General features: G+C 33.4%; 1 protein-coding gene across 10 annotated transcripts; it reads left to right on the top strand.

Moving 5' to 3' along the window:
- Positions 1–1,898: 1,898 nt before the first annotated feature.
- On the top strand, positions 1,899–20,850 carry LOC127873324 (neurogenic locus Notch protein-like). 10 transcript variants are annotated; one of them, XM_052417140.1, is made up of 22 exons: positions 1,899–1,954; positions 2,701–2,804; positions 6,235–6,405; positions 6,691–6,755; positions 7,606–7,640; positions 7,751–7,841; positions 8,341–8,381; positions 8,510–8,541; positions 8,943–9,104; positions 9,406–9,464; positions 9,882–10,001; positions 10,270–10,383; positions 11,278–11,439; positions 13,602–13,715; positions 14,046–14,156; positions 14,444–14,560; positions 15,039–15,152; positions 15,342–15,424; positions 15,648–15,719; positions 16,396–16,477; positions 16,967–17,071; positions 20,812–20,850. In XM_052417140.1, the coding sequence occupies exons 3-20, from the start codon at positions 6,329–6,331 to the stop codon at positions 16,465–16,467; spliced, it is 1,641 nt and encodes a 546-aa protein (XP_052273100.1). In that variant the 5' UTR covers positions 1,899–1,954; positions 2,701–2,804; positions 6,235–6,328; the 3' UTR covers positions 16,468–16,477; positions 16,967–17,071; positions 20,812–20,850. The 10 variants fall into 10 exon arrangements, with proteins under 10 accessions (XP_052273100.1, XP_052273101.1, XP_052273107.1 ...); XM_052417144.1 differs by lacking the exons at positions 1,899–1,954; positions 2,701–2,804 and adding exons at positions 7,170–7,277; positions 8,049–8,128 and having other exon boundaries at positions 6,385–6,405; XM_052417141.1 differs by lacking the exons at positions 1,899–1,954; positions 2,701–2,804 and adding an exon at positions 4,033–4,246.
- The last annotated feature ends 6,918 nt before the right edge of the window (positions 20,851–27,768 follow it).

Raw genomic sequence — 27,768 nt, 5'->3', positions numbered from 1 at the left:
AAAGTTCGCCGGGGTATTCAAGAATTAACGAGTGTATCAACAATAGTCTGAACATTTATTAAACCATTATTTTCTCATTTACTAGAATTAATTCGTATATCAAGGTATTAAAATTAAACACGCGGAGATGATTATTCAAAAATTGAATTTAAGGCCACATGAATATGAAGAAAGGTGTAGTGATAGTGATCAATAAAACAACCGGTACGTATGTATATATATATAGGTCATGAAATGTACGCTTACTTTGTATTATGGTTTCTCATGATATAAGTCGTATTGAAGAAAAATTAAGTTATTTAAATAAAATGGCTTCGACTTAGGTTCATTTATTGAAGACGTCCGCACGTGTTATTAACAAAACGTTAATGACTTATAATAGCTCTTACATCTGTTCTGTGTTTGGTATTCTGAGTGGTATTCTGATAAGTTCTAAGTTACAAAATGGAAATTTGACAACTTATATAGCTCGACAATAATAACGTAGCGCACGTGAACTCCATAAGCATGAATTGTACGCCATACGCTTGAATATTTCTCCCTAGATTTTCATTTGGTTTTGAAGCAGCATATTTTGCAAGCGTATAAATGAGGTCAGTATACTTCCAGAGGTACGCTTCCATGACAGTAAACTGCTTCCAATACGGAAACAAATGAATTATGTGTAACAGTATTAAGGTAAATTCATACAAAAAAGGGTAAGAGTTAGGTCAATATTGGCGAAAAATAACTTAAAGAAAACTAGAAGAGCTTAATCGTTTCGTGTTCAGATCCATGTGGCAGTGCAGGGAACCATGTAAATGGTTACTGTAAGAACGATGGCAAATGTTTCACCAAAGCTGGCCAAGACTACGAATGCTTCTGCTCTGAAAATGAATACTCCGGAAAGAACTGCTCCAAAGATCAGAGAAGATCGTTCAATCTGTATTCCTCTTAAAGTGATATTATGGGCATCTATCAGTTGATAGGTGTCTTTCGCAACCGTTGTTTATTTTTGGCGTTTTCACTTTATATACACTCATATTTGTTAATGCAGTATCAACATATCAAAACAGTATCCCGGAAAGAGAAAAATAATGCATTTGAATATCAACCGTACTTTCGTTTTGAAAACTGACGACAGAAATAATTCGATTTACGACGTGAATCTAATTTTGGTTTTAGTGCAGATTCGTTCATACGACACAAAGACACTATTTTGTTTTACGGATCATTTCGGCTTAGAGGACTCACCAGTCATGTAAAATATCGAATATAATATATATATTTTTTATAAACAACTGGAAGCAAGATGAGTTACTGATAATTGGTCAGTAACCATATTTTAACTAACTCGTTTGACATGTTAATTCTTCTAAGCTCAATTCAACAGTGAAAATGCCCATAATATCACTTTAATTAGTTTTTCTATCTATACCGAAAATACTGTTCGTATTTGCAACTATTTTTTAGAAGAAAGAAACATTATAAGATTCGACCTTTTTTTAAAAAAAAAATCTGTCCAATTTATGCGCTGATTTAATTTAAGTATGTTTGAATCGTTTCATGATTTTCAATTGTGTCAAACAATAACTTAAATTATGTTCTATGATGCTTACATTACTGGATTGACTTCCTGAATTGTTCAAAGTGTCTATACCATCATTTATATGCTTCTTTAGGGCCATGTTTGCAAGAAAACAGCAATTGTTCACAAAATGGATTTTGTCTGACTGATGGTAAAACGAACTCATGTATGTGTAAAACTGGCTTTAGTGACACGCTTTTCGACTGGTATGTTCATTGCTCTATATTAATCAGCGCAGTGGTTTATAAAGCTTTAAACAATGAATCGTAAACATTGTATTTATTGCAATTCAAAGTCCGCATAATTGTGACAGAGAAAATAATATTTTAACTGTATTATTTTTTTTCAGACATAGCAAGTACATATCAAAATTCAGCAACTAATGGGGTAAGTGGCAGTTGAATGTATGTGGTACTAAAATAACCTGTCAAAACGGAAAACGACATTAACGAAAGCGCTTATAAAAGATTTTAACACAAAATTGTGTGAAACTGCTTGAATGATAAATATAAGTAAACCAAGACTTTAGTGAAAATATTTTATTGTATATAACTGTTTCAAACTGTTTACGTATACACAAGCTTTCTACATTTTGACGATCACGTTAAGTTAAATAGAGAATAATAGGTTAGTGTTGGTTATAGATCAGTTTTATCACGCGAGTCTTAGAAATAAAAAAGCACGATCATTGGTGAGTGCTTTTTCGTTTTCGTGCCGAGCATGATTAACCTGATCTAAAATCAAGACTAATCTATTATTCTATTTATCACACTGTTTATTCAGTAAACCGTTGTATTTAAACTAAATTAGTTTTACTGGATAGTTTTGCTTGATTTATGACGTCATTTTGTCAAAAAATGGCGTCATTTCGTGCCGGGTTAATAGCAGGAATTTAATCAACGGGGCTTTAATGAACCGAATTCGCTGTTAAAGTGGGATAAATTGTTTTAAACAGCACAACTAACAACAATTATCGTTTGATTTTTTTCCAAATGATAAACAATATTCTGTTTATTGTGTCATGTTAATACTGTTTAATTAGTTATTCTTTGTTGGAGCGATTGTATTAATTTATACAACTTAAAACCTTCGAAAGTAAACAATAACAGCTAAGGTAAAAAATAATTTTTCAGGCAACATTTGTCACATTTGGCAAAACAAACCAAGTTAAATGCAACAAAAACAGAGAGTGCGGAACATACACATATGTTTTCGGAACATTCCAACACAACGAAAGGTAATACTGCAGTCGGTATTTCATATGACCTATAGATAATAAAAATTATTGTTGCAAGTTTTATATTTAAACTCATTTGTATGTATGATGACAACTATTATTTTTATGATTGTATTTTTGAGCAGATATTGGTGTTGTTTTGTCTTAGTTTCAATTGTAAATTTGCCAGATTCATGTAATTTCATATTAATATGCGATTAAACTTAATTGGGTTTTCTACATTTTTATTTAAGTCCTAATGTTGAGCTTGGTTTTGTGAGCGAACAACTTCAAGACATTAAACTAAAAAACAAGAAAAGACATGTAAAAAAACAACCAGTTTCTTACGAGCGTAACGTTCATCCCAAAGGAAATTGGCCAATATTATTATTAATGCTTGCAAACCAAGAACATATAAGGTAAACTGTATCAAAACTCAATTTAGGCATTTACGCTTTCCGTCGGTTAATAGAGAAATATCAGTGACTTCAAACTGATCATTCATTGTTTCAAACAGTGAAAATTAAAGGGATCTTTTCACGCTTTGGTAAATTGACAAAATTGAAAAAAGTTGTTTCAGATTCGCAAATTTTCGTTTTAGTTATGATATTTGTGAGGAAACAGTAATACTGAACATTTACCATGGTCTAATATAGCCATTATATGCATCTTTTGACGATTTTAAAACCTAAAAATTATAAAGCGTTGCAACGCGAAACGATTGAATATTTTGGAGAGTTCTGTTTTTGTCGTAAAATTTTGTGAAACTACGAAGATTGCTTATATAAGGTATAAAATACGTCAAGTATGTGTACTTGGCGGAATAGCTCAGTAGGCTTAAGCGTTTTTACTTCAGGACTCTGGCAGGACTCCAGGGGTCACTGGTTCGAAACCTGGTCCGGGCAATGTTCTTTTCCTTTTTTTAATTTTATTCTTGATTTTTTACTGGAGCTTTTACAATCCAATGTTTACATTTATCGATATAAAGCATTTAATGAATAAGTTAAAAAATGCCAAAATCTGTGAAAAGGCCCCTTTAATAGTGAAAACTATCGATAATTTTAACTGTTATACTGTGACAGGACGTCGTTTTCATGACGTTACGACGGCATTATTTTAGCAAAAATACAAAGTTAACAATTTGTAAACATAAAATAAAAATTGTTTGATTTGGTGGATTATCGATTTTATTTCACTAGTGATCATAGAAATAGTTTATTTGCTCTGATCATTCGTGAACAAAATCGATATTCCGTCAAATCCAACACATATCCTCTATGGTGTATGGTACCTTAGCAAAAACATATAAATAGAAAAGCGTCTTTAACTATATTCGCAAGTAATCAGTGTTAAATTGTATGGCCCAATAAAAAACACCGACACAGTGTTTTCAGTGTATAGTGTTATTTTCCATTTTAGTGTGAACAAAGATGAAGTGTGTTTTGTGGTGAATGTCACAGCAGGTGTGAAAATTTTGTTATATCTGAACTAAAATTACCAATGGAACTTGAAAAAATATGTTTTTTTATTTTCTTGTATTAAAAATCGAAATCAATGTGAGATGATAAACACAATAGTCGAACTGGTATTTCCATGGCGCTTTACGGTTCTTTTCAATAGCATTCGTTTTAATTTGCTTCGATGAACATGCATAATAATCTAGTGCAAGGCTAAGAGAAATGACACGCCGCACAAAAGTGTTCTTATATGGTTAGTTAAATGGCGTCATTTGTAATCAAATTAGACAGAATACACACAGGATACATCCTATGAGTTAAATCATTCATTATACAAATATTTTTCTCTTGGAATTGACCTGTGGCTCCACAAATAAGTGTATGTGGACACGAGCCAAACATGTTCATTAAGATTGTACCGCCACAACAACAAAAAACGTCTGACTAAATAGACCAAAAGTTAAAGTAAATAAACGGTAACCACTTAAAACGAATGCCAAGTAGTAGTATTGGCAATTAAAGATTGAGTAGGGTTAGCATGACAACAGTTGATATACATAACAAATTATGCACTTCCATACTAGAGATAGAGACGAGTATATTCAAAACAAATAACGCAATTCTTAGACTTATTAAAAACAATATTGATAAATATTTTTAATTATGTACAGAACAACCGGATTTGATTCAAATACTTTAATGACCTTGTTAATCCAAAAGAAGTATTTGCATATATATATGTAATCCGTTCATGTTAAAAAAATTGCATGTTTTTACCAAAAAAATCAATTTAGTTTTTTTTCGAAAAACATTTTGTTATCGAGAGCGCTTGGTGTTAATCACCAATTTACTCTTGGTACACACTTATGGACGTATTTATAGACTGGAGTTAAAGCTAGTTTTAAAATCACATTATTCAAGGAATTTGATTGTGCGCTACATATTTTCAAACACAAAGGAAAATGCGAATGTGATAATGCTGTTTTAGAAAAGAGCTTGATCTATTCAAGGCACTGTAACGATCTTAAGTCAGTAAAAGTGTTTTTGTCGCTTGGCCGTTGAATACCATAACGTATGCAAAATATTTCATAAGTACTAAATGACTTTTCTTAATAATAAATAATTAAATATATCGATTCTTTTTCTCTTGCATTAACTAAGTATTTAAAAAAATCGAAATGATAATTTAAATAAGAAAAACAGACGCAATGTTAATGTAGATCTAAATGTTGATTATTACCTTTTTTCTTTAAAGGTGTTGGGCTGTTGTATTGGAAAGTGGTATAAATCTTATGTTTATTTTATATTTTATTTAATAATAATTGTAAACTTTTTTTCTTACTAAGCTATGCCCTCAACTGCTTATTACTTAGAACGTATTTTATACAAGGTATTGGTAAACATGTTATCCATTTAACGAAAAGGCTGTTTTAATGAAGGCCGTCTATTTTTATAAAATACAAGCTCATATAACTATATATGAGGTAAACAGTTTTCCGGTGATTTAAGTTTATCGAGAATGTTGCTGTTTAATTTTAAGTATTTCAAACGTTTAACTCTCTCTTAATATTGACGCGAAATCTGTTATGTCCATTTGTACCATTTTATGACAGGATCTGCCTCATTTTATCAACCAAAGTCTTCAGCCTGAATCCATCTTTGAATGCAGTTCTGATGATGAATGTCACGTTCAATACACAGTAACTTCGGGCAAAGGAAATGATCAGAAATGGCATCTGTTATTTTATGTGGTTTGCCAATAATCAGTTTGTGCTAAGTTCATCGTGTGTGCTTTATAGGAGTTCATGCACAACAATAAGTTATTGTACAATATGTTTTTAACGCATATTTGTCATTTTACTGGCTTTTAAAAAGACATTTTACATAAATTCAGTCGGTTAATATTATTGTCTTTCAAATGAAATTGAGTTTTTGTAGTGTTTTCACTTAAACTGGAAACAATTTTCTAGCAAATTATTTTAATTATATTTCAGTATTGAATATAGCGTCTAACGACCTGAGGACATTAAAGTGCATGTTTTTTCAACATGTCAGTCGTGCATTTCCCCATCAAATACTAATTTCTCGATGGATTTGGCGTTTCGCATCCCAGGATTTGTGAATTTAAACGAAATGAAAGTGTGTGTTTCACTTCTTTTGAAGAGGTTTGTAATTGATATATTACATATCGTTCATCTTTTTAATGTTGTTTTCTTACCAGTTTTATTGGGAAAGGGATTCTTTAAATGCGATAAAATTAAATTACTTGTTCCAAAACTGTGCGTAATTATAATTTGAATGATATTACAGAGATCCCAGGTGTGCAAAACATTCAACAACTAGTTAGCTTATAATTGAATGCATAATATTCATGAATATATTGTGTAATGTTAGAAAAACGAAATTTATGACAGCTTATCAAAATGTAATATGTACAAAGTTTTCTTCAGTTCGGGGGAACAAGGTGAAATCAGATGTTTCCATATTTCAACAAACAACACTAGACAAACATACGGTATTTTTTAAATTTAGTTATGAATACAATGTTTTGATTACATCAAGAAGGTATAAACTATACATATCTCTGTTTATACAGAAATTTGCGTAATGCGTTATAATAATTACATTACATTATATTAAATGATTGTTGATCTAAGTGAAAGGTTTCATGCTAGCCAAATCTGTTTACGCATTTTAGCTCCGCCTGGATACGTTATCAAACGGTTGTAACTGTAACATCCGGAATTGTACGTTGTTCTTAAATAATTTAAGTGAACACATATTTAAGTATGATGAGAAAGGTTACAAGATTGTTTTATGGAAAAAAACAACATTACTACATACTACATAAGTCAGCAATATGCCAAGAGTATGCGTTTAAGATATGGCAATTAAAATGTGATTTACTGTTTGTAATTCAAATTTGTAGACAAAAGAGGCTGTCAGGTTCTCGAATGTTTGTTCTGTCATGGACATGTGCAGGACAGACCGGTGTGTTACTGCCAGATAGGATTCACTTGACAAAAATGTGAAACTAGTAGGAATACAGATTCACGTTTTTTGTTTTCACTGATTTGTTTTTTGTCATCTCACTTGTTTAATTAAATACAAACATTACCAACTTAAAGTATATGCAGCTCGATTTGAATCTTTAATTCAATATAGAAAGAAGCTTTGGTTTTGATTGAAGCATTGATTACATCGTCGTATTTTCCACATGTTAAACTGTGCGGGTATTATTCATATTATTATTATTACTCTTGAAAGTTAAGCAATTGACGATAGACTTAGTTGGAACAAACTCACGCAATATTGTTTGCTACAAACGTTTTAAATAATAAATGTGTTTTTTTCATTATTTTTAGATCTAACTTATGATCAAAACGGGGGCTGCCTAAATGTAAGTTATTTTTGCAAAAGTTATATATCCAGCGAAATTTGTATTTCCCTTTTAAATTTAAATTTCGTTAATATGCAAATCGCTAATTTTGTAATTCATGTTCTTTTTAGACGTTCAACAAGATGTTTGGAAGTATCTCAAAAGAGTTCCGATGTTCAGAAAGGAATTGCTCCTATCCGTTTTCCGTTTGTCAGGCGATACGTATGTATGATAATATATTGTTATTGTTAATGTATATAAGATTTTAAATAATCGTGACATGACTTTACCAGTCTTAACATACTAGTAATATTAATATTAAAAACAACAAATGTCATGGATTTTAGACCAAACAGCTAAGAGTAAAATATTTTAATACACTAACCGTATTCAGCTGTATTATATAAAACACATTACTATTTATTACAGTGCCACGTTAGAAACTGGATACGTGGCCTCACAACTTCATATCAATATATCACAACCAATAAATTACAACCCAAACCATTGTGAGTGCAAAACTTGGGTAGCTGAATTATCGTCCGTGTTCTACGGTTCATTTGCGTTTTGTCTTCAAATTAAGGACAAGGCAAGTGGGTACATTTAGACAATTTATATGTCAATTGTAAATATATTTAACAAGTTAAGATTATTCGTAATTCTTATTATTTCTTCGGATACAATATCTATTAATTAATTGATTATTATTATTATTGCACAGATTTGTACTGGATGAAATATGCCCGAAGGCAGGTTTCACAGGTAAGTTGATTAATGTACATAGTTTCGTTTAATGAGTCTACAACTAACAAGAACTTGTTTTAAAAGTTAAATAATGAACAAAATAAAATTACACATGTGTCTAATTTTTATTTTTATTTTATTTTCAGGCTCCGAGGCCTCGACAGCAATTGCTAATAGGGTATGTGTAATGTCTTAGTTAAAGTTGTGTATGATGTATGGTTTATTAGTTTATTTAGAAGCAATCTCTATAATTTCTAAATGTGTTTCGCGAAATTGTAGGACAAACCATATTTTCTGGTTCCAACATTACCTGCGGATTCTGTTGTGCTATGTGTTCAAAATGAAACGTGTAACTTGAATGTGTACTACACAGAGGGATCGATGTTAGGAGTTCCACAACAATAGTTGGTTTTATAAGTCACCTATTTTTAAACGTAATGAGTGGTACGTTTATAAATCATCGTAAATTTGAACATGATTTTCTGATTTTCATAAGATATTGTGTGAATGTCAATGAGACTTAAACATCGAGGAATGTTATGATGAAAAATGAGTACCGTATTTTCAATTACTTTCCAGTCCAACCCTTAAAGATACGAGCATTACAAAATTGATTGGATTATATGTTTTTCCATCGCAACTTTTGTCCAACAAATGTAGCAGCTACCTGTCATACAAGCCGGCATCTACACTTTTTCCTGGAGAAGTGCGAACGCTCTGTTTAAAAGTTTCAATTGAAGGGTAATGCAGATTGTTTATAAATCACTTTTTAAAAAAGGTTTGAAGTAGACTGTGTTATCAAAAAAGGTGCTATCAATATTTAAGCATATGAAGACTTTACAGAGCATGTAATTGTGTTAAAAGTGAGTGCTTTTTAATACTTTAATATTCGACATAGGTAATCGACTTTGTATTTCAAACGTCTTGTTGGACAGTTCCTAATACGTAAAAATTACTGATCTTCAATATAAGTTGTTGGTTACGTATTTTTAAGTTCTGGAAGTATCAGTTTTGTGATGTCAATATATATTTTCTTTATTAGAAAACAAGGAGAGGAAAGATGTTTTCGTTTAAAGATTGTTGCAAATAAGACTATTGAACGTACGTAAGATATAAAATTATATCTGATATTTTTCAAATATGTTCTTCATATATTAATATAATTAACATTTCTGAACAATTTTTCGACCATACCAATGTAGGTGACCGTATTTTTAAACACTTTTTGGTTCACTAAACTGAATGTACATTATAAAGTTGATTGTCTCCATCCAAGAACGCTTGGAAATGTTAAGTAACATTTAAACTACCTTAACGATTTAAATAAAAAAAACATTTAGCAGTATGTTAAAAGCTTTGTATTTTGCGACTGTATTTTGTTTAACTAACATAAGCTTTAAGTATGCAAGGTGACAATATTCGCACAACATTTTTACACTGTGTATTTAGGGTAGATCACTTTACTATACCTCGAATACATTAATTCAAAGTGTGAACTTGATTATTTATATCTGCCAGTCGAAGGACCATGCAAAGAGATTGCGTGCTACAGGAACTCTCTCTGCATAGCAAACTTAGGAAACAACACTGCTGATTGCAGATGCCAGGATGTTTACACGGGTACCGATTGTAATATAAGTAAGTTTTCTAAAGAGTTACTGAAAATGTACTACTATTGTTAATAACAATCAAATTCTTGAGTAAATGTTTAATTATACACAACATTTATTATGTCATTCGTCTTCATCCGAAACGTCCGTGAAAAATGAAACTAAAATAAATAGTTATAAACTGTCGTTCTTAGTAAAGTATTGTCAGTTCTTGAGTCGCATCGGATAGAAAATTCCACATGCTAGTATACATGTTAATGTTGTATATTAATCAATACAATGCTCATTACTTAAAGATGTAGATGAGTGCAAGTCCAACCCGTGTTCAAACGGAGGAACCTGTAAAGACATGATTAACAAATACCAATGTCAATGTGCTAACGGGTATTTCGGCAGCCACTGTCAAATAGGTATATTATTAATTCATTCAAGACGAAATTTTTATTATGTACAGTTATACGTTGAATTATTCCCCAAGGTTATAATTTATTCACTCTATTAAAATGCAATGTTTCATGATTTAACCATTTAATACTGCTACTGCTTCTGCTTTACCACTAAAACTAAAACAACTAATACTATAAGTCTCACTTTTTATCAATCACTTTTTATCCCATGATCAGACGTGCATTGTCGAAATAAACCACTGTGGAATATATATATATAGCTGCCACACGAGGCGGACTCTTATATCAGTCATGTGTGGAGGATTGTCATATTACTAGGAATCAACTATAAAGTTATCATTTTTAGTAAAATCAAATCAGATTCAACAAAACAAACAATTCGATACCAAGATGTAATTTATTTTAAACATAAAATGCAACACAAAAAGTAAAAAAATTTTTTTACAAATATTAAGTGCGCGTACTCATGACGTCATTATTAACACGTCAAACGACAAAAGTCATATTCTTTCCCGCTAAAGCTGCAGTTTGTTAGTATTTTGTTTATTATTTCCTTGTAATCGGGGACGTAGAGGTATGATAAACAGAAAAACAGGTTAGTACCTGATCGTTTTGCAATATATTAGACTCGGCACGAATAAAATAATAACACAACGTTTGCTTAAAATAACTTTGAGATTTTCCGTGTACTTCTATTTTCCTATTCTATTTTTAAAGAAATAATTGACGACTAAGAAAATTGAAGGGATAAATCGAATTCTAGGTCGGCGCCAAGGCTCGTGGTTCAGATTTTCTAAGCCTCGCAAAATAAACTTCGCTTTATTCGGCGTAGACCTAGTAATCTCTATATCTTTTGCTCCGACAATAACCACAACAACACCAGATGTTCTATTTTAGACATCAATTGCAACTTTGAAAAGATCACGTTTTGCGGGTGGAGGAATGCTCAAAGAAGGGACAATTTTGATTGGATACTTTATCGTGGGCCAACACCCTCTGACGGAACAGGTTCAAGTGTTGACCACACGCTTAGAAACTCCAGCGGTAATATCCTTAATGGTATTGATTCGAACAATTACTTTGTTCTGTTTATTTTAATTTATTTAACAATAAACAATACGCTTAACAATTAAAATGATTCATGTTTTTATAATCGACAATATACAGGATGACATACATCTATCCTTCAGCTTCTCGGTTATATTATCCATGTTTGTCAGTGTATCGTTTGCATTTTGCAACAAAGCGCTTTGTAAACAACTTTAAATATAATTGCAACATTGTTTCACTAAATCCTTGATTGACAGTAACTGCGTTGGCAAACTATTATGTATCTAGGTCAACTTACCACACTGTTTTAGAAGTTGCATCATGATCGCAATCTTATCATTCATTGATCTCGGTCTAATAGCTTCTGGAAGCATGTCTTTCCTTGAATACTAATGATTATAAAGTATATATTAGTAACTTATACCATGGTTTAGGCACCTACGCATTTATTAAAACGAGTGCTCAAAGACAGACTAATCAGTCAGTCTGGCTACACAGTCCTCTAATTACCACAGGCGGCGAGAGGTATTGTCTTTCATTTTTGTACAACATGTTTGGTCCAACAATCGGAGAGCTCAACGTTTACATTTCTGGAAATACTGTTACTCCACCGGGGAAAGTGTTATGGTCAGAATCAAGCGATCAGGGGCCTTCGTGGTTAAGTGCGAAGATCGAAATTAACGCTTCTTACCCTTTTATGGTACATTTTTACTTCGTCGATTTAACACACAAGCGAACGTACGCAATTGCATATCTGACAAGAATTCTTACACGTGAATAGAAAGCAAAGGTATTTAATATAATTTTGTATTGATAAATATTAAGCAGATAACCTTCGAAGGAAATGTTGGTGATGGTTATGAAGGCGACATTGCCTTGGACGACATTGCGCTGTCTGTAGGCCCTTGCGTTTCCATGCCAACAGTGTAGTACCAAAAACAACAGTTACCTGTATGTCAGTATCAAATATCTCGCCAACAACCAGTCCTCATGGAATGCACGGTAAGATTCCGCGTAAATATTACAAGTGCGTGATACAATTTTAGTAAATATTGGCCGATCACATTTATTTTTGATGGTTTGGTGCATTTTCTGTTTAAGGCACCGGTTGCTATGGTAACCCATGTATTCGAGGTGTATGCTTCGTTCATCTGGATGTGTATTTTTGTCTCTGCCCATCGGGGTTCGAAGGTCCTAACTGTCAGATAGATATGCTGGTCATTCGAATATACAGCGATTCTGCCTCGTATTTATGTTCTTTATAGTTTTTAAATAAGCATACTTTTTTATTTTTAAATAACGCTTGTTTTATATCGTGATAGTAAATATTAAGCACATAGTTGAGTCAGTAATACATGTGTATTTCGCAGTGAAAGCTTAATATAAGTCGGTGTTATTGTTTGAGAGCTGTAATGTGCCGTGAAATTGTTGTTTTAAGTTAACGGATTGTTTATGAGTGGCTTATTTTAGACGCGGATAAATGTAGATCCCAACCATATAAAAACGGTGGGACTTGTGAAGATGACGTAGATAACTTTGTGTGTCAGTGTGTGCACGGGTACACTGGTAAACTGTGTGACACAGGTGGGACAAATTTTTTTAATTAAAAAACGTATTTTGGGGCAAAATGCCTGATATGCTTCCAGTGCTGTTATGGTTTTTGTGCAGTATATTATTTTTATTTTTTATTGCAGTATGTCGGGAAATGCTATGAACCTATCTTTTTTGTATACTTATAATCATTATATTCAATCATTACGATGCAATACGGTCAGCATAGACGGCCTTGTTCTGTATATTTAGTCTACGTGTAAAATACGCTATATGTTTCATCGTCGCGATATTAAGGTTTAAATACTGTTTGTGTCGATGGATTGTATACATAGGCGTGTTTTATTTAAGCAGGTTAACTATGTTACATATTTCGCATGGTTTTTCATAACAATATTTTTTCTTTCAACCGTTTTTTTTTCAGAAAGGGATTTTAGCCAAAAAGTACATTATTTTATACCAATTTTATGTGTTTGAAACCCAAATAAATTTGACAAAATAGTGAATTTTTTGTTTGTTTTAAATATTCGCTTTTAGTTGACATTAAGACATTGGAGTATGTAGAATTTGTTTAAACCCAGTTGACATAAGCTACTGTGTTTGATCATTTTATTGCACAGAGATAGACGAGTGTGTATCCCAGCCATGTCAGCATGGCGGTCAATGCGTGGACAGTTTAAATCACTACACGTATATGTGCTTAGACGGATTTGACGGGGAGCACTGTCAAAATGGTAAGTGTCATTAAACCGTCTTATAAGATCTGATTGACAGCTAACATGGTTATTACCGAAGTACGTTTGACAATACATATCATAGAATTTCATTAATATTTATGATTAATAACACTCAGATAAAACGTTTTCGTAATCATCTGACGTATTGAGATAACAAGGAATGCATGCATTTTACCAATGTGCTAGTATATTCAAATTCTCGTATTCGCATATCATGAAACACGGGCAGTGGCGTCGTTTTAGTGTAACAATTATTTTACATACGTGAATTTGATATTTTGATTATATTGTATAAACATTTAATCGTTTTAATGCTTGTTAACTCAGTTCTAAATCCGTGTTACGACACCCCGTGCATAAGAGGGACCTGTTTTTCACATTTGTCATTGTCTGTGTGTGTTTGCCCACCTGGTTATTCGGGAAAATTCTGCGAAAAAGGTAAACTGTATACATTCGTAATTCATTCTCTCCAATTATTAAAATATGTGCACATTTATATACGAGTATTCGTTTACATATACACATGAGATTGGCACTAATGACATATTGTTATGACATTTTAACATTTTTAGAAAGAATGTGTTAATTGTGTGTGTATCAACCACACTATATCGTTAAGTTTAAGTTTAATCCTACAAAATATTGTATCTTAAACATATTTTCATACAGGCTCTATGGTATTGTATTCATATAATTAATTACCATGTAATTTAAATGTAATTTAGGTCAAGGCGGCGCGTTTGATTCACATCCTTGTCATTACGGTGATACATGCACACAGAACGCAACCACGTTTATGTGTACTTGCCCTCTCGGGTTTGAAGGAAGTCTATGTCAAAAAGGCAAGTCTGCACCATGTTAGATACTTGATTTACAAACCAGTAAATGCAAATTCATTAATATATTTGACAATAGCGAACGCATTATTCAGTACCTGAAGTGGCGTCACTGCCGAATTAACTGAGACAACTTGCAGTAAATACAACCTCCGCCCTCATGAACAATCAAAACAAATTGTTCAGTTCGAACCGTTTACATTCTATGCTTAATCACACGTTTTAATATATGATAATGGTAAATGCCTCACCAGCCACTGTTCAAATGGCGGGATTTGTTACGATACACGAATTTATGTGCTCGTGTGTATTTTGTTTTCAAGGCGTTACTTGTCACAGAAGCATTGTAACTTAACCTAATCATATAGTGTAGGTCCTCTTCACATTCATTTGATGTGTAATCTACACATATTAGTATGAATATTTCGGTTGCAATGATGACTATTGGAACGAAAATGGGCATGACTTAAATGTTTTGTTTTAGATATTGATGAGTGTTCAAGTAATCCGTTTCGTAGCAATGGGATATGTCACGACGAGACAGGAGTCTTCAGATGTGAATGCCCACATGGTTATTCGGGACTCGATTGTTCAAATGGTAAATGCGTAATTTGTGTTGTGAAATTGATTTTTACTCGCACATTTTAACATTTATATCTTAATAAATAAGGTCATTTTTATTGTATATAATAGTTCCGTGTTGCGCAAGGTAAAGAAAAATCAAAGTCAGATGAAGAGATACATGGGGATAATCGTTGCAATAACATGTACTTGCATTTTTTGACAGGACACGAAAGAAAGTGTTTTTCTTGCCAAAGACTTGGGAGGAATATCACTTGTAATCGTGCAACAACTTGTAAACCAGATGAGGTATGTGAATACAAAGCATATTCTGGAATCCAACGATATTACCGATCTAACATGGTTTGTTCACAACAAAGTATTTAAAAATGAAATTATTCAAAGTGTGTCGTTAGTTATAGAAAAAAAATAATTTAACATTGTGAATAAACGTATAATAGGGTCGATATTTTTCGTTACGAACCGATACTATTTTTACAAATATTTGTATGTAAACACATTAACTTTTTAGGTGTGTTACGTAGAATCGAGTTCAACGTCAATCGGCGCGCACAGTTTCAGCGTTGGTTGTCGACGCAAAGCGGTTTGTATTCAAGCATCCTTTCCGTATTTTAAAATGTGTAAATTTGTAGCAGATTCAAAAGCCTTCAATAAATATTACTTTAACAAAGATACAAATATTGTACGTATGTCGCACATAATGTATTTTTGTATGTTAACTGTTGAGATACAGCGTTGTACACTTGAATCGACATTTTAAAAACTAAGTTTGTTCCGCCAATCGGATTTTCTAAGAATGTTTTTCCACATGTTTAAATGTCAATATGCTTGACTAGTTACGCTTTCTTATTTTATGCTTTCCGGTGGTTTATAGAGAAATATCAGTGAATTAAAACTGATAATTTCACTGTTTCAACAGTGAAAAGTTTTTACTGTGAAATGACGTCATTTTTTTGACGAAATGACGTCATTATCCAAGCGAAATTCTTTGGTTAAACTCTTTAACAATGTAAATAAACTGTGAAAAAAGCATAAAATAAAAAGAAAATTTGTTTATTCGGTGGAATATCTATTTATTCACTCGTGATTATAGAGACAATATATTTTCAATCGGGTCTGCGCCACTCGTGAAAATATTATTTTCTATGATCACTCGTGAATTAAAATCGATAATCCATCGAATCCAACAAATATCTATTATATTTATCATTGGCATTTAAACATGTTACAACTTGTCAATAGTTTTTTTGTTGTTGCAGGAATGCATTAATTCAACCATTTATAACTGCACATACTGCTGCGACAAGGACTATTGTAATGACGGAGGATGAGGTCTGTCAGGTAAATTTGTATTGTGTCCAAGAGGCGATTACTCACATCCTATCATGGAAACGGTCTAACTTACGAATTGGGTACACACGTACATATATATTTGTGTCCTTTGTCTGTCTGTCCATCTCGCCACTAAAAATCTTATAGTACAACTGTTTATAAAAACATATAAAACAAATATTGGTTAACAACGGATACACCAAATAAGTGCTGATAGGATGGACTTTACATAATTTTAATTGCTTTAAAGAACTTAGATCATACGAATGTAACTGAAACTTGAATCACACTATATCTATTATGCAGTGACTCCATGCTATATCGGGCAATCTAAGGTTCGTGCATGGAATTTTGATAACTATATGTTTGCGCTGTAAACCGGTTTAGTACGAGATCTTTGATAAAACAGACCGTATCAAATTAAGATATCTTTCTTGTCTTTTTGATTATTTACAGGTGGTAGTGATATATTTTAATTTCGTTTTTGTACTTTGCCAGATAGGATACCCATCTAGACATCAAAGAGGACCGATATGTTTCGATTGCGACGACATGGCAGACATGCCTTTCTGTACACAGGTGACAGCGTGTGCTCATAATCAGGTATTAATTAGTAATTGGTATACATGTAAACTAATACAATTAATTAACCATCATTTCGACCACAGGTAAGTAAACTCGGCAAAACGTCTGCATACATCTTGAAAGTTGGACGTTTCATGTACCTTGTAAGTTTTATGCAGTACAACATATTAAAGTGTGAAACGTTTTGAAAATATGATTTGCGAATAAAACACAAAATATATGAACATTTGCTCGATCCCTTCCAGAAATGTACGACTTATGGAAGTCCACTTACTGGTTATGACGGCAAGTGTATTACACAGAACACCCAGGTGAATTGAAAATTGTAGTGACAGATTGCTCAACTACCGTATCATGTACAATAAGACATGTTTTCAGACATTTAAGATATTATAATTTTCTTTTTTTGATCTATGAAATGCTTAAATACACCGTTCCATAATTTAGTAATTACCCAATTATCTCCCCTGAATACTCTCCGCGTCCGCCATTACACTACTGCCAAACAACCGGTAACATATATAAGAGAGCACCGATTATTCAACGGGTGAATTTCTTTCTTTTTGTAAAACTTGTTTGTTTGTCATGCAAATTGTATGAAATAAAGTTTTTCTGCTAGAGGAGATGTTAAGTTAGTGTTATAACAGAAAAATGTTTGAAAAACGTGCATTTTTTAGGTATTTGTCTAGGAAAATAAACACGTTAACACATTAAAAAAAAACATTTAATTAAACTAAATGCAATATTTATCATTTGATAATATGCATCAATCTTAAAATCGCGTAATCCTTTGCATTCCAGTGTTGAATTGCCCGTTTGTTCTGCATAATCCGATTATCTCGTTTTGATCAGATATTATCCAGACTTAAGGTAGCGCACCTCTAATGGGCACATATCCAAATATAATCTAATTAATTATTTTCTTAATCAGCATCATTTCACTGAACTACATGCAAATTTGTAGGTAGGCTTTCCATGCTTTTTAAAAAAATATACCGATTTTTTCAAAACCACCCCCACGCTCGGCTTTTGTCCAGTTTATTTTCACCCCTGGGGTATATAAAAGTTCCATAATTCATTCAAATTTCCAAATATGGGCATGCAGTTGGTGTGTACAGATGCTGTAAAGGTGTTTAAAGTTAAAACAAGATGAAATAAGTATTCATTTACAGACATTTATTTTTTACAAATTTTTATCTATGGAAGAGCACCATGAAATGTAAGTGATTTCAGCCAAGTAAAAATTGGGTCGGTTAAAAACAAAGTGTCATAAAATTCAAAATAGTATCATTTAAGTCATATTTTAAACTTAGTTTTTATAGAAACACTATATACAGCAAAAATACCAAGAACTAGACAGATTTACCGTTAACTTTTTGAAATAAAAATAAAAATGCAACATGCATGGTTCGTATTTTCAACAGTAAATCACCCAATTTCGCCATAACGTTGTTTTAATTTTAATAATTGAAAAATGTGCATAAAAATTGCAACATATTTAACAATAAATATAGTTTATATGCCATATTAAATCAAATTACGTTAGAAAATAAATAAAACGCGTCGCAAAAAAGTATACGTCGTCGGCAGGATTCGAACCTGCGTGGGAATATCCCAAAAGATTTCTAGTCTATCGCCTTAACCACTAGGCTACGGCACCTAATAGTAGGCTCTTCAACCTTCGAAGAAATCGCGGGAAATCATTAGAGGTGCACTACCTTAACTAACAACATGGCGTCATCCCGGGGTGTCATAAACCACACTGGGTGGCAGATGACAGTCTGGTCATTAAACACAATTGATGATGCCACCATGTCTTCTCTTTCTGGTAGTATTAAGCAGTCATTTGGTTTAATATTTTACCTCCGACATACTTAACAGTTGCGTTCATTAGATATGTTACATATTGTACAAATTAAAAGTTATGTCCAATATAGAATATCATTAATTGTACACCGTAAAGATACTAGCCCGTTTAATCCCTGGTTTAATTTATGAAAAAAAGTATTTGATAATTATAAAATTTACCTAAAAACATAACATTTAACGTATTTAGCGGGTATCGGTTAATTAAAACTACGTCATTTCGTATGAAGATTTAATGTTACGGCAATGCACGAACGACATCATAAAACAAGAAATTACATTTGACACGAACGGGGGTAAATATTGTTTAAAAAAAATATTAATATAGATATATGTGTGTTAAAATGTTAGATATTTGCCACTCATACTCACTAGTAACGAGTTTTCAATATACATGAATACACAGTTCAAATTGCATCATGTAAAGTTGTGTTTTTCAGTTGTATGTTTATATTCCTCAAAAGCGTCATTCTCTGTACAAAACCCATCAAATTAAAATTACATGTTAATACTGTCATGCACTTCGCTTTTAATAGGGCTTTGTAGTACGTTTATTTTCAATGCACCCCTTATACTTTCTATTACTCACGTGTTTATCACACTAACGTACTCATGCCATTCATAATTATATTTTTATAATTAGATGTATTACTATTGTAATTTATTGAAGCTTTTCTGCAAAAAATATTACGGCTTATTCATAGAGCTCTTTGTTGTGTCAAATTGTCGGCCTTTCAGTCTTCAGATAATCTTTAATTTGATGCTTATGCCGCGTTTTTAAAGTTGCAAATAAATGTATTAATAAATTCGTTTGGCGCTTAATAATATATTTTTGAAATATTATTTAGGTGTTTTTTTCGGAGTTTTTTTTGTGTGGATTAATTGACTAAACATTTGGTGTCGTTATCCATATGTTTTGCGTTACTTCAAAGACCTATAAAATACATTTTTTAGTATTTTTTAGCTTTATAGCTGTTAAATGATTCACAGATGAAAATATAGATATATCACATAGATCACATTCTCTTCATCTTCCGAATAATCACATAAAAGATCGTCAAGATCAATATCACTCTCTCATAATAAAAAGCTCGTTTTTTAACGTGACAAAATTCCATAATTAAATATAAATCCAAACCACAATTTTTTTTTATCTTTGATATCAGCTAGAACAAGAAAAATAAAGGAAGGCGTATCAAAAATATCATACTTAATATAATATGTTATGATTTTGGAATGTAGATTTTTACCACATGAGACCAATTACAAACAATTAGCGGTAATTAATTGCGCGAGAATCTTTAATAAGTATTAATTAAAATATAAATTGCTTGATGTTGCGGCTATTAAAATCAACACAACAATACATGCGTGAATTGTTTGTGAAACGTTAAAAGTAACAAGTCTAATCAAAGACATAGTATGAGCGACTGAACCGGCAAATTTTCGCCGATGATTACCACTTGATTACAGATATAAAAAAAAACAAATACACGAAAGCATTTTAAACATTTTATTTGTAACAATCAATCTCAACTTCAAACAATCATTTAAACAACAAAAATGTGATAATCGCCTCACATTAATTCATTAAGTAATTTATTTATCCGACAACGGTTAAGCGGGTATTCTCTACGTTTTTGGCTTTTGGAATCGCAGTCTCGCACCAGTTAGCAGCAGTGTAATGGCGGACAGTCACGTGACTGACAATATGGCGGCGGTCAATTTATCGATTATGGAACGGTCTATATATGCACGTGTATTCAGTTTAGAATAGTTTACGTTCAGTGAACTATACAATATTGAGTATGGACATTAATAAACTATTTTAAAATAATACAAGTTGATGTATACGATTAAGTAAGTTCATATACTATGCCTATTTGTTTTAGTCCGGATTCACGGGTGGAAATGAGTTCTGCCAATCTTGTTGCTCGGATGATTTTTGCAACTAGAATTGCACGGATTCATACGCAAGGACAACGGTGGGGATGCCATAAGAATAGCAGATAGTGCATTTCATAACATAGGAGTTGAATATGTTAACGAAGTGTTTGCCATTTAGCCGTGAACACATTTTATTATTGTCTACAGCTTGTTTTAATTCGTTAATACGTCAAATAATTATTTTTGATTCAAATGCCGCACCGGAAGGGACTTTGCACAGCATCGTCTTTTTATTTATTGTCTAGTTTTGCGATGTATCTTGATAGATGAATATTGTATGAACCGGTATATTAATAAATTATTCCAGAAGCCATTTAAACAGGCTGTGTTACGCGATTTAAGATTGGTCTTCAAAAATTAATATGTTCAATCTTACACACTTTTTAGTTCAAACATTACAGTTTTTTTATTGCCATACTTTACGTCCACACGTCTCATTTGCTCAATAATATAGTACATATATAGTACATATATAGTACATAGATAATACATAGCTTGTATGTAGTAGGTAATATAGTACATTGCATGTATGTAGAAGGTAATAAAGTACATAGCTTGTATGTAGTAGGCAATATAGTGCATAGCTTGTATGTAGTAGGTAGTATAGTACATTGCTTGCATGAAGTAGGTGATATAAAACATAGCTTTAGTAGATACATATTGCAATGGGATACAATAGTAAAGGATGTCTAGTAATGATATTTTCGAAATAAAAAGTATTTTGTGAAGGCTAAAACACATTTTAATGCGCAATCATTTCTTTACGTCAAATTTTTAAAATATCGCCCAAAGGAGCATTGGATTGACTCCAAGCGTAGAGCTGATCTTAATCAATTTTAAGAGAAGAATAGTTGGCTTAAATATGTAAAAATGATCGACGCATTAAGGTGCCTTGGATTGTTAAAATGCCTTGTATTGCTTACGATATAGATTACAGCTGGATTTGTTACGAGTTATTTTCGCCATATTTAAATAACACTCTGATAGGGGCATTTTTTAAAACAGCGTATTTTAAAATAAACAAAAACATTTCGTATCAGTGCACAAATATATCATATTATAATAAAACGAAAGTGTGTGTGCATGCTTGTCATCTGCAAGGAGTGAAGTAAACAAATAAACGTTATTTAAATACATATATGTAGCCGAGGTTTGAGTTTATAACGCAACTTGGGTTTTACGTTCCAAGCTTTTAATACTGTAAAATATAAATGATGTAAATGATGGCCAGTGACCTAAAGACTTATTGTAGAACGTGGCAATTGGAAATTGCCAACTACCTCTTACAAGGTTTAACATACAAGTGACCAAATGTTGAGTTATGATTTAAAATTATATAGATGACCATGAAATCATCTCACAATAAAAGCATGCACTGCTAGTAATCAAACTCACTCATACATCACAAAGTATCTCTCACACTGAACTTCTCCCAGTCTTGATTGGGTTAGTACTGTTAAAAGGATTAGTGTCAGAGTGAATACCCTGTAACATACTCACTCTGTTGGAAAAAAGGCTCCTGACATTTTAAATATAAAACACAAAAATTGAAATAACATCCCTACTATAGTAAACCACTGACTATACCAGCAATTGAAATTACTGCAGTACACTCTCCACTAGAGTAGACAGTGTTTACAAGGTGCGTGGGAAAATTCCTGACATATATTTAAATACATCTATTCAATCAGCTGATGGCTGACCTTCTTGTCAGTCAAATATTAACAGAATGGAGCTCTATAATTTTACACAGTGAAAATATGCACAATTATAAAACTTAGAATGTTGAATCTAAGTATATACAATAATTGAAATACAAATTCATAGATTTAAATAATACTTTTGCTAAAATAGTCTTTATTTACTGATCAAGGTATTGATCTATATATACTGCTATTGATACATTGACAACTGTTAATAGAATTTTCTGTATGAAACAGTATTACTTTTATACACTACATTTAGTGATTAACAGTATATAAAAATATACAGAAGATAAAAATTCAACCAATAACATTCACCAGGTTTACATTTTAGTAAACCATTAAAATATGGAAGATATATGAACCTGGAAAAACAAAAATAATTTAAAACACTTTAAAATATAATAAAATCTGTTCAATTTAAGTCTGAAATGTATTCCCATATGGGTTTTGTTATGTATAATTTAGTAACACATAGTAAATTATTGGCGTGAGCCATTCTCCATATCTATTTGGAGGTTGCCTAAGCCTTTTAGGTCGACTTACTGATTCCTTTTGCGTTGTTGGATGTGTTGTAATTGTATGTTGTTGTGTTGTTTGTGGTGTAGATGGTGTTGTTGGCGGATTTTGGTCTATGAAAAAACTAATGTTTAATTGTTCTGACTGATTACTACCTACATTTTCATTTAATGAGGTAAAAGATGTAGATGTTCTGGATGTAGAATTTTGAAATTCCGTGTCAGCCAAGCCAGGAGGGTTGGGATTGACATCCAGACTGTTTGACCTTTGTTTTGTGGCTGTATAACCTGGTATATATCCAGCTCTACGCTGGGGAATAATATAGGTTTCAGAGTCTGTGGAACAGTCACTGTCAGTTGAATAATCTACTTGTTTGGACTCGGATCTGGTTAAACGTTCTCAATTTGGATTTTCTGTTTTGGAGTAACCTCACTAGGAACACTAGGGAATGAGGAAACATGTTGTATTGGCAGCAATAAATTCCGGTGTACTGGTCCAATGCCATCCTCACGTTTAACACTTTATACAGGTTTTTTCTGGATTTGGAATTTCTAGGACTGTATATGTGTTTGGTTCCCATCTATCTGCAAGTTTATGTTTCCCATCAAAATAGGTTTGACGGACCAAAACTTTATCATTTACATCCAAACCGGATGCACCTGCCTTGCGGTCATAAAGTGCTTTATTACGTGCAACCTGCTTCGCAGAAGCCTCAGCAGCTAGCTTTTGGGCTTGCTGCAAGTGAAGTTGCAGTTTATGCACATATCCAGCAGAATCTGGATGTCCTTCATTCCCGGGTTCGGTTCCCAAAAATGTGTCAATGGCCAGCCTGGGATTCCATCCAAACAATTAATACTGTAGGGAAAATCAGTAGCCTCAGACTTTGTAGCATTATATGCTTGAACTAGGGGACCGACAAAGGACTTCCAATCATGTTTTGTTCGGGATTTAAAGTCCCTAACATCTTTAATAAGGTTTGATTAAACCTTTCAGCAGGGTTTCCCATGGGGTGATAGGGAGTTGTGCAAGATTTATCGACCCCTGCTATTTTGCATAGCTCCTGTATGACCTTACTCTCGAAATTTCTTCCCTGATCTATGTGTAGGCGATCAGGAAAAGAGAAATATCTTATGAAATAGTCATACAGGGCTTTGGCAGTTGTTTGAACTGGTTCTTGCATGGGACAGCTTGTGCATACCAAGTGAAATGATCACTAGCATGTGTTCATAGCCTCCCTTTGACTGTTCCAGTAAAGGAAGTACATGCACACAAGTTCCCTGGGTTTGGTTGTTGTTATATTCACCAGCCCAGCTGTCTGTGATGGGCGTTTCCTAAGGATACATCTATCACAGTTCTGTATCTGGGACTCTATGTCCTTTTCAATACAAGGCCAGTAAAACCTCTGTCTGGCTAACCATAAAGATTTTTTTTTACCGGGGTGTCCTACATCGTCGTGTACCCATTTAAGCGCCTGTTGTTTAAAAGTGCTTGGTAAAGCCAGTTATTTGACTGATTGACTGATTGACCATCCGAAAAAGTGGTTCTGTACAGCATATTATTCTCAATTACGAGTTGTTTCCACTCAAGAATTGCTGTACCTCAAGCGTTTCCTTACGGAGTGCATTCTCCCTGGGTTGGGAACCACTCTTAAGTAGGTCAATCACTGGGCTTAAGGTTTTATCTTGAGCTTGTTCATGCCCCCAGTTAGTTCTTTCTTCTGCGGGCAATTAATCTGCATCACTCACATTGAGTTTGCCTTGCTTGTATTTTATCTCAAATTCATATGTACTCAATGCTGCAAGCCAACGGTGACCAGTAGCGTCCAGCTTTGCTGTACTGGTGACATAGGTCAATGGGTAATTGTCTGTGTAGACAATGAACTTGTTACCGAAAAGGTAGTCATGGAACTTTTCGGTAACGGCCCATTTTAGTGCCAGAAAATCTAGCTTGTGTGATGGGTACCGTTTTTCTGATGGCCTCAATCCACGACTTGCATATGCAATTACCTTGCTCCTCCCGTCTTGCACCTGAAACAAGACGGCACCTTAGTCTGAGCCTGATGCGTCAGTATACAAGACAAAGGGTTTATCATACTGGGCATATGTAAGCACTGGAGAGGATGTGTGTTTGTCCTTGATCATTTGAAATGCTTGGTTTTGTGCTTCACCCCATGACCAACAGCTGGTTTTATGGTCTTTTTGGACCGTTTCTTGCTCTTGCTGGGTCTGCCAGTGGTATCATGGCCTTTCAGAAGGTCATTGAGCGGTTCAACAATTTTGCATAGTGCTCTACATGCCTCCTGTAAAAACCAGCAAAGCAAAGAAACTGCCTCATATCCTTAATGGGTGCTGTCCATTGAGTGACAGCACTGGTCTTCTCTGGATCAGTGGAGATGCTATCTTCACTGATCACATGGCCAAGGTATACTACTGAGGACATTAACAACTCACACTTTGACGGTTTTAGTTTCAAACCGTTTTCAGCAAGGCGTGAAAATACAGCTTGTAGGCTTTCAATATGCTCGTCGAACGTTTTGGAATAGACCAAAATGTCGTCAAGAAATATGAGACATTCCTTTAAGTGTAGGTCCCCCATACAGCGTTCCATCAGTCGTTGGAAAGTACTAGGGCGTTGCAGAGTCCGAAACCCATACGGTTCCACTCAAAGAAACTAAGGTTTCCTACACTTAAGGCTGTTTTATGCTTGTCCTCCTCTTTTAACTCAACATTCCAATAACCTGATTCTCTAATGACATTGGCATCTAACACTTCTTTAATGTGTTGCCTTACCTCTTCATATAACCCTGGGGGTATGCGTCTGTAAGACTGCTTGGAAGGGGTTGAATCTTCTAACGCAATCTTATGTTTTAGAAGATTTGTAAATCCTATATCAGTAGGACCTTAAGAAAACACCTGTGACCAATTTCCTAACACTTGTTGAACCTTTTGTTCTTGTTCGGGTGTCAGATTTCCAGTGTCTATTTTCAATCCAAGGTCATTGGTACACTAATTTACTGGGGTTTTCTGTTTAGAGTCATTATGGAAACTTGAGGACAAATTATCTATGACCTCAACTTTAGAAATCTGACAAACATGAGACTTTGGTTTAAAAACAATGTGTTTGCCAGACATGTTGCAAACTTTCACGGAAATTTTGCAACAATTGCAATACTGCTGCATTTTAATAACTCTTGGACATACAGAGTAATTAGCTGAAGGGTCATTATTTTCAGTTACTACATTGGCTATTACATGATTCACCCCTCTAGCAACACAACTGAAAGAAACCGTTTCAAACGGGCCTAGCTTGACTGGTCATTTGCTTGTTAATTTGGCTGCAAATGATGTCACATTTAAGGATGCAATTGCAATGTTCCATTCCTCTGGAATGACATCACTACTATCATGTGAAACTATCATGCCACGTACAAGTCTGATCACATTAGTGCCCACAATAACAGGACAATATCTGTTAAATTAGTTATCTTTGATAACTAGAATTGGCACATCAAAAGCAATATTTGACATAGGAGGAACGCATATTGTACCTTCTTTATACCCACAGTACTTAAGCAACGAACCATCTGTTGTACTAAGTTTCAAACCTAGGGTATCTAACGGTAAAATTTCAGCTTTTTCACTCAAAGAGTTTAAACCATTTTCAGAAATAGTAGTACCCATTGAACCAGAGTTAATCAATACTGTACACAGACAGCCATTGAGACTTATTTTGCTGTTATTTGGTTCACCCACTAGTCTGAAATGCAAATTGTGTTGTCCATTTTGTTAACCAACCCCTGTTTGGTCCGCAACAGAGGCAGTTATTCTTTTGGGTCATTCATTTTATAATTTTGTTTTGGGTAGTTATTTTTGTAATAACCCCTACCACGACCTCTATCTTGATAGTTAAGTTTCTGGTAGTATGGTCTTTGCTGTGGAGGCCTATTGTTGGGCAAAGCAGATAGCACTTCGTCCAATCTTTGAGTATGAGCGTTATACTGTTTGTCCACTCTTTAATCAAGATATTTCAACCGACACTCAATGTCAGAGGAATCGGCTGACACAGCAATCTGCTGTATTCTTTTGGTTTGTGAACCAGTCTTGGTTGAACCTGTGTGAGTGTTTAAGGACATTTCATGTTCTACAACCCTGATTCCCCGTATTAAATGTTCAAAGGAAAGAACATTGTCAAACTTATGTCTAGTCTGGGACTTAAGTTTCTCAGAGTGAAGGGAAGTCCAACATTTGCATCTAAGCATTTAATTTCTAGCATCTGAACTCATATTTATTGATTGTGATGAGTTTGACAAAATGTATTCCAATCGACAGGCAAAACCAGTTACAGAGTCATCTGAATGCTGAGAAGCAATAAAAAAAATTCTTGCAGAACATTATTTTTGTCAAATGTTGTACCAAACAAAGAGTTAAATTTCAACAGAATACTGTCTAATGATGCATTCTCACCTGCTGAGATCAGTGTTTGACGGGCTGACCCTCTGATTGAACGTCTAACTGTTTGAAGAACATTGGATGGTAACAAATTCTTATCATTCATTAGACATTTTCCTCAAACAACCATTCCTTAATAGAAACCTTACCCTTAGGACAGGGCTCCTCACCAGAAAAGAAAGGCCACTTTGGTACATTACCAAAAACATGTGGAAATTCAAAATGTTAGACA

The sequence above is a fragment of the Dreissena polymorpha genome, chromosome 3 (assembly GCF_020536995.1).
Source record: "Dreissena polymorpha isolate Duluth1 chromosome 3, UMN_Dpol_1.0, whole genome shotgun sequence".
Taxonomy (NCBI): domain Eukaryota; kingdom Metazoa; phylum Mollusca; class Bivalvia; order Myida; family Dreissenidae; genus Dreissena; species Dreissena polymorpha.
Note: the sequence above shows the minus strand (reverse complement) of the source record. Positions and strands in the feature narration are given on the sequence as shown.

What these genes read in the sequence shown, in the direction of transcription:
- LOC127873324 (XM_052417139.1), top strand. Translation starts at nt 7,030, where the DNA reads ATGATGAGAAAGGTTACAAGATTGTTTTATGGAAAAAAACAACATTAC. An exon ending in CGACAGCAATTGCTAATAGG is followed by an intron (nt 8,542 to 8,942) that starts GTATGTGTAATG and finishes ATTACTTTCCAG; the next exon opens with TCCAACCCTTAAAGATACGA. An exon ending in TTGGTTGTCGACGCAAAGCG is followed by an intron (nt 15,720 to 16,395) that starts GTTTGTATTCAA and finishes TTGTTGTTGCAG; the next exon opens with GAATGCATTAATTCAACCAT.